Below are 8,121 nucleotides of genomic sequence, written 5' to 3' on the forward strand. Positions count from 1 at the left end.
AGCTATAACAAAAAAAATACACTGCCAAAATGTTCAGTAGGTAAAGAAATGCAACTTTATTCAACAACAAAGTGAAGTTCAGTTCAGTAGCTGTACACAACATTGTTTTTTATCTATTCTTCTAGTTTTCAGTTAAAAAGCGGAGACAGAAACAGTTTTACGAGCACACTTCCTGTCTGATTGTCTCTCTGTGCAGACATTGTGTGGGAAACTGACTTTATTTGCCAAAAAGCCACTTTTTCATACAAGCTTTTTCTTTATGACTTTCAACACCGATCAAACATATTTGTGCAGATAATTGTTACTGCAGTGACATTTTTAAATATATAGTATTGTTAAAAAAGAGATGCTCAACCTACAAGAATCTATTTCTCACTGTCTCAGTAAAGATAATCCCATGTTATGGGACCGTATGAATTTATAAATAAAAAATTTCAAACTAGAGTCAAATTTCCCTTTAGCTTATACTTTCATCAACCATCCTTCAAGTTTACTGTCACAAATGAGGTTTCTACACAATCACATACACTGGTCATATAGGGTGTTTAACTGTTTACCGTCAGGGTTACATGAAATCATGACACACCAGGACAGCCGAGGCTTCTGGGAGCCGCAGGGTACTCTCAGAAATATCTACAAAGTGCAGACTGAGAGCTCGGGGCTTGTGCACCTCTGGTACCATCCATAAGAAAAAAATGACAAAGACATGTGCTGAACTGTAGTGTACCTCCGCTGGGTGACTTGTGCTGTATCACACTATAACACGTAGTATATCTCTATAAACCCCAGGAGGAGTGGGCGGACACACAGACACGGCTGAGACGGATGGCTTCCCCTAATATCTAGATAATTCAGCAGAATGACCCTCGTCCGGAGGCGACGAGATGTTGTAACACGTCAGTAACAACGATAAGATTAGTCTGCAGAAAGCTACGGCAACAAAACAAAAACCATAAAAACATAAATGAAGCTTAGTTATATTCTTAGTTAGCAGGCTGACGCAGGTTATCAGTACAAGACTAGTTAACACTTGAGTAAAAGGGTTATGACCTATGTAGGTTCAGGGGAGTATAGCAGAGGAGGAGCAGGAGGAGCTGGGGGGTTAGGCTCTAATGCTGTAACTTAAATTCACTTATCACTGTGGTTAAAGCAGGGGAGGCAAAAATTGGAGTTAGTCTTTTATACAAAAGTAACTTTCTACTTCTACTCAAAGTTGTTCCCTCCTGTTTCCACTCCCATCATCTCCCTCTTTCTGTCACTCTGGCTTTCTCTATCACTCTCTTTCTCGCTTTCTCTCTCCGACGTATACGCTCAGGCTTTCCCATCAGGCCTTGCAGATCCGGGTCTCCGTCACAAACTTGTTCTCAAAGTGGTGGATGGTGAAACAATCGTCTGCAGAGCGCTTCTGGATACCTCCACCTGACAGACGCAGAGACACACAAGCATTAGGGACGAATAGTCAAGTCGCTGTGTGTTTGATACATTTTTAACACATTAAACACAAAGGGCGTAAATCGGCAGTTTCAGTGCGCACAAGCCTGTAGCGGTGCTCCTAGAAATATTTCACTTTTCATTGATACATTATATAGTTGCTAATTGAATCAATATAGTTCCAGATCAATGCATCGTTACAACCCTTTAAAACACATGATTTTTATTAAGAACCACAAAAGCTACGTGGCATTGATGTTTGTTTTTGACTTGTCTTCAAATTTGATCAGAACTGAAAAGAACAAATTTAAGTTTCTGCAATAACTTGTACATTTGAAGCCAATCATGATTCAGTTGTCTTAGTTGTCAATAGTGATGCTTCACCCCAGTTTTAATAGCATCAAATAAATAATTAAAACCAGAATGAACACATGAACAAACATACATGTGATAAGAACGATCTCAAATGTATGAAACTATTTTTTTCAACATGTACTTTGTAGTTTGTCCCATATCCCATCCACCAACATGGTGGAGGCAGGGTTTGTGACCTATACTGCAGCCAGCCTGTGCAGTACACTTTGGCTTCACTTAGGGGACCAGTCATGTCATCCATCTTTATGGATCTCTCTATAGACGACACAGGCAGTTTGTAACTCTGTAAACAACGGATTTTATTTTGATGTTTTCAACGTCGGCACCCAGTCAGTCAATCAACTGCTGCCATTTCAAATGCTCCCCAGAGGCTGTCAGCCTGTTTCCTCAAATATCTAAAAAATGTTAAATGCTCTTTAGAACGATATCAAAATGTGCTGGTACATGCTGATTACATGACAGGTTCTGTCAGTTCGGTCTGTGCACTACACTGTACCTGGCAGGCTGGAGCGACGCTGCATCCTGTACGTCTCCTTTCCGTCACACAGCCGGCGGATGTAGAAGCCTAGAGGTTTGATGTCCTCAATACGCTCCGTCACCACCAGGTCCTCGTGCACCAGGTAGCTGCGGTAAGAGCCGGACTGGGACAAAAAGAACGGAACATGGAGGAATTACAAAACATTTTTAAAACTACTTTTATAGAAGAAGGAAGAAGAAAAGCAGTGGGAAGGAGTGTGAAAACTATGAGTGGGAGGGACTCTGTAATAAATGAATCATCCTCAAGCTTCTTCATTTTCAAACACATCAGATAATGAAAGTCAGCAGTTGCACAACCACCCACCAATAGCCAACTGCGTTGTAACAAGACATGGTGGATATCTCAGTGAAAAGTCACACCATATTTGAAATGACTGCTTTAAAACATGCTGACAACTTTTCATCTATCGCAAGCTGAAAAAATGTTCTATAGGAACCTGATAGTGCACGTGGAAAAACATTTAACTGGGGCAACACAGCATTTTGATTTCACAGGTAAAAATAAATTTCAATACAATTTATTAATGTGAGGAAAATAATCTCTGACACCAGGAAAGAGCCATTTATGATAAAGATTTGACCATTTATAGCTCTTCTAGCAGCGCGGCTCTAAGGATGCCAGTGTTTTGGGTTTTAGTAATATATCATGAAATCTATTGGATGGATTGCCACAAAATTTTAGTAACATAATTAATTTAATTATCAAAATGTGGTTCACATCCTAATACTTTGCATGCAAAACATATGACATCTGCGTCAGTTACACTGTGTTTAGTGCATATTAGCAATTTAAGCTCTCTTGCCTAAATAAAGCCTCTCACAGAGCTGGTTTCCTTTGCACTTAAATGCCACACTACATCAGAGCATGTTTTAGGTATGTTGTGTGTTCACACTAGAAACATGATAAAATTACATATGGTACTGGACATATGAATAAATACAGTTGATTTTTGTGTGTGCTGTTGATGCACACATTATCCTATGACATTGTAATATACAATCTAACTGCAGGACCTACTCACGCTGGAAATTGTAATTGTGGGTGGTGGTGTATAACTTAATATCATATGTGTATATTAATGTGTAGTTTGAAGTTGAGACACAGCTTTAGTCTTTGATCTAACAAAGGAAACTTGGCCTATGCAAAAAAAATGCATTCGAGGCCTTTTTCTGTTGAATTTTCACGTCAGATATCTAAAGACAATGAAAAGGGGGGAAAAAAACAATCAATACCTGGTTGGGATCACTAGTCTGATTCACAATGAGTAACTGAATGCCTGGAATAGGCGAAGATGTGTGTCCTGGAATTGTTTACGTGACAAATTGCAGACATGTTGGATTTGCACAAAGTTATTGCATATCCCTGGATATCCCCAGATCATATTTAGTCCTTAATATTGGAGCCTATGCATAAGTTTGACCGAGAGAACTATGTGACTACAGTTGTTCTACTATCAACCAAGTTAGCTATGGATCTTATATTTCATCTCTCATAGTGTACTTTTACTGAATGGCTTTTCCTTGAATGTGTTTTGAAAGGTGCTATATGAATAAAGTTGTTTTTATCATATTATTACATTGGCAGCTGCGTCCTCAGATCACAAGGTGATCACTAGTACTCACCATCAGCTGTGAGAAGAGGTCAATGAGGTCCTGAGGGGGCAGCACCACCGAGGTGTTCAGAGGGATCACAAAGCAGGTCCGCAGAGTCAGGTCCAGATAGGCTGTCAGCTTCTACTCACACACACACACAGAGGGAATTTAAACCATCTTACCAAGCTGTTTGAATCATCTGAAATACTGTGTGTGGGGTTGTCAGTGTGGGACTTATCCTCGTCCTCACCCTGTTGAAGTCGTGGAGGATGTATGCAGGGTCTCCACGTCTGAAGCGGGGAGGGGGGATGCTGATGACGGCCATGTTGTCAGAGATTTCCACCTCCTCCTCGACCCGGGGCAGGTAGTACGGCTGGTTCTCTCCTCTAGCTCCACCTGACGCGTCATTGAACTGCATGGCACCATGATATAACCTCTAACGGAGACAAATGAATAAACCAATCAAAGTGTTATTTAGTTATTCAATTTATTAATTTATGTCTTTTAATGCTCCCACTTTCCTCAATGTAGCTTCACACACTTGTTATAACGTCACACTTTAAGACAAATACCCAGATCTACACAGCCAGTGGTTTCTCGACAGTGTCTACCTGTTTGTACAGCCACTGTCAACAGCAGCCTCACTTCGAAAAAATAACATACTGTAGCAACTTTTGGCTGCCAGGGGGCGCCAGAGCACATGTTAAAATTTGTTTGGGCCTGTTAAAGTGGAGTTAGGGCAGGAGTGGCAACAGTTCCTTTGACTTGGTCTAATAAAGCTTGGAGCTGAGAACATGATTATCAGACAATAGAGGTTGGATAATAGACTCAAAACTGGATTTTCTTTAATATATTTTTTTATATCATGTGTTTTGTGTATATTTTTGCAAGAATGCAATGTAAATATTATTTTATGACAAAAAAAAAATCTATGTCTACTTACAATTTTATAGTTTACATGAGAGGAAGCAGCTGCTTTTGGGAAATTGTTGCTTTAATTTAACAACAAGATTAAGAATTTAGGAAGACGAAAGTAAGAAGCTTGTTAAATATCAGAATAAATATAGACGATTAATCTCCAACACAAAGTTGAATTCCATTGGAACTAAAAGGGTGTTTAAATATTGAATGAATAGTTTAATGAGACGCTTTAGAACTTGCTTCATTTGCATTAGAGGAAAATCCCTGTGGGCACAGTGGAGCTACACTCACTGTGGGACCCTCCCCACTGACAACACAGCAGAATTCAAATATGTGAAGTCTGCACTTTCACATGAAGACGGAAGCAGGCGAGAGTCAGCACTCTGGTTTCCAACCAAGGCAACACAGTGTCTCATCAGCAGTCACAGGCAGCCACAATAATTCTGCCCAAACCCAAATACCACTTCCGACGCTCCTCCTGCCCTTGTCTCTAGTCAAAGCACCAACATTCTTCTAAAGATTATGTTTCTGGCATTTTCTCTTTATTACACAGTAACAGTGTATAAACACGATGAGAGAGAGAGGTGTATCACTTTTTATAGCTATGTTTTCAAATAAAATGCAGATCTTGTTCTTCAAACTACTGACAACATTTCTCCCAAATTCAACAGACACTGGAATTAAATGTCTGCAAAATGTACAGATGCAGATTTAGGACAAATCTGGGGTGCTGCATATTGATTGATTGATTAACCTTTTGTTACATAGCTATTGATAATAAATAATAGTGATAATTATTGTTATTCTTTTATTGGCCAGTCCTTGCTTAAGTGCAGATTAAAACATGCAATACATTATGCAATTTCAATATAACATTTTTGATTGTGTAATCAGTATTTTGCATCACATGCATTCACTGTAGCAAATGAGGTGTGGCAGTTTGCCAAAGTTCGCATATGGGACAAATATAAACTAGTTATTCAATGTTTTCCTGAGGCATCTTTAACAATAACATATCATAGAAACCCCTATTAATGACTTTAATGATATAACTCAAAACAATAAGAATAAACATTTGCACAAACACACACACACATTTTTGCACAGCTATCCTTATTAGGACTTCGCATTTACTTCCATTAACCCTAACCCCATTAATTGTGGACAGCCTAACCAAAAACTTTACCCCTACCACAACCAATTTATACTTACCCTTAACCTAACCACAATACACAAACACACACACCCACCCACATCCACCCACCCACATGTACAGCTTCTTAGTGAGGACACTCATTGGCATAATGCATTCCCTAGCCCCTTACCCTAACCATCCAAACTAAATGCCTAACCCGTAACCTCACCTTAACCCAATTCTAACCCTAAAACCTTGTCTTAGCCCCCAAGCAGTCCATTTAAGGGGGGGTCACAAAGAGAGGACCGGCCCAAAGGTCCTCACTTTGTTGTAGACTCAAACTGGTCCTCACAAAGATAGCTGTACAAGAGCACACAGACACACACACACACATACATACATACCTTTGGAGTAAAGTATCGATAGAGGCAAGCCCCCCCCACGATGAGCCCGCTGAGGATGAAGGCGATGCCCAGCAGGGTGAGCAGGCAGCGACCTGTGGAGCCCTCGTTGCCCACAGGAGCAGAGGCCAGCTCAGGGTCCTGCACACAGACACAGACACACACACAGACACACACACAGACACAGACACACACAGACACACACACACACACACACACACACACACACACACACACACACACACACACATATATATATATAAAAAACACAGACAGAATATAATATTGCATGCACTAATTATTATTTAGAGTGAATATGATTCTCAGCAACATAATCCATCTGATGTGAGGCCTCTGCAGAACAGCTGTGCAGGAGATGGGCGGTGCTGCGTCAGGTGCAACATTTAGAGGAAAAGAACCCCCTGCGACGATGTCAATATCATATGTGCAACATGCATGATCCCACAAACACACCCTGGGAGAACATGCATGAGTAAAGTCGCAGCTAAGTGCTCGGTGCGGGCCGGGCCAGGCCTGGCTAACACCAGCCTGAAAAGACGAGAAGCGGACACCGGGGCTCCAGACTCTGAAAGCCCGTTAACTCACCTTCTCTGCGGCTGGCGCCTCTTTACCCAGCACCTTCTGCGCCAGGGCCGAGTTAAAGGCGATCTTCACCATGCTGGCGGTGGAGGAGGACGTGGGTTTCTTGTGGCAGAGAAGCGGAGTGCAGCGGTGCGATGTCGGTGCTTCTCGGCAGATCCGCGATGTGACGCACTTTGCAGCCTCGGCTTTATCCACCGCTTCCGGTGCACGCAGGGGGATTAAAGATGTCGCCCAGGACGGAAGCTGCAGAGCGTGCTTTGAACTCAGGCTACACAAGAGATACAGTCTTGCTTTTGTTTGATTTAATAGAATTCAATTTGATTTGATTTGATTTGATTTGATTACCTCTGCTGCTTTAACTGTGGCCATTAAAATGATGTATTCTCTTACCACAACAATCTCCTCGGGGGTGAGTCCTGTCTGTTTGGCGCCATCTAGTGGCAGCAGGTGGCAACTACCCACACCTGACATGGTGAAAACACTTCGTATTGCCCTGTTCTATTCTGAACAGCTCATGAGAAAAATAGAACTCACTCATGCACTGACTCAACTGTAATGTCATGATACATACTTGGAGTATATTTATATATATAGTAGTCAATTCATCTGAGTGAATATTCCACTAAAGTGACTCTGTAAATAAATTCCCTCCTACAGGCTGCCAGTGTGTCTGCCCACTCACACTGACACACACACACACACACACACACACACACACACACACACACACACAGCACCGTGTGGAAACACAGGACGGTGCCAAGGCAATACAGCCCGTCTGACACATATCCTCCCTCCCTCCATCCATCTCTCTCCCTCTCTCTCTCTCTCTGGTCTGTGGTGGTCCTCTGCTTCCTCTGCTTTCACTCTCCCGACTCAGGCTTGTACATAAGTGTAAATAAACACTTAGTGCAGCACCGGCTCTCTAATTCCACGCAACTCCATGGGCATCCCTCCAGCCCTCTGCACTGCAACTGTACCATATTGCATCTGCAGTCTCACACAAACATACACACATAAACTCTGCCAGGCTATGATATTTCCTCTGTTAAACAGACAGATTGGACCGGTAATCACCACTGAAAGGTACATAAACAGAGCAGCTGATTTCTGCAGCTCACTCCC

At 41.8% G+C, this 8,121-nt stretch overlaps 1 protein-coding gene across 1 annotated transcript; it reads right to left on the reverse strand.

Annotated features, from left to right (window-relative positions):
- Positions 1 to 32: 32 nt before the first annotated feature.
- Positions 33 to 7,218, reverse strand: LOC117768857 (integral membrane protein 2A-like). The gene is made up of 6 exons (XM_034597268.1): positions 7,000 to 7,218; positions 6,397 to 6,534; positions 4,187 to 4,372; positions 3,967 to 4,077; positions 2,303 to 2,447; positions 33 to 1,419 (listed from the first exon to the last, which is right to left on the reverse strand). Exons 1-6 carry the CDS (start codon positions 7,069 to 7,071, stop codon positions 1,325 to 1,327), a joined length of 747 nt encoding a protein of 248 aa, XP_034453159.1. The 5' UTR covers positions 7,072 to 7,218; the 3' UTR covers positions 33 to 1,324.
- Between the last annotated feature and the right edge of the window lie 903 nt (positions 7,219 to 8,121).

This window comes from Hippoglossus hippoglossus, chromosome 10 (assembly GCF_009819705.1).
Source record: "Hippoglossus hippoglossus isolate fHipHip1 chromosome 10, fHipHip1.pri, whole genome shotgun sequence".
Lineage (NCBI taxonomy): Eukaryota > Metazoa > Chordata > Actinopteri > Pleuronectiformes > Pleuronectidae > Hippoglossus > Hippoglossus hippoglossus.

Coding starts and splice junctions, on each gene's coding strand:
- LOC117768857 (XM_034597268.1), bottom strand. CDS start 7,071: ATGGTGAAGATCGCCTTTAACTCGGCCCTGGCGCAGAAGGTGCTGGGT. Junction 2,448..3,966: donor ACCTCTTCTCACAGCTGATG/GTGAGTACTAGT, acceptor TTTTTGTCCCAG/TCCGGCTCTTACCGCAGCTA. Junction 1,420..2,302: donor GCGTCGCTCCAGCCTGCCAG/GTACAGTGTAGT, acceptor TGCGTCTGTCAG/GTGGAGGTATCCAGAAGCGC.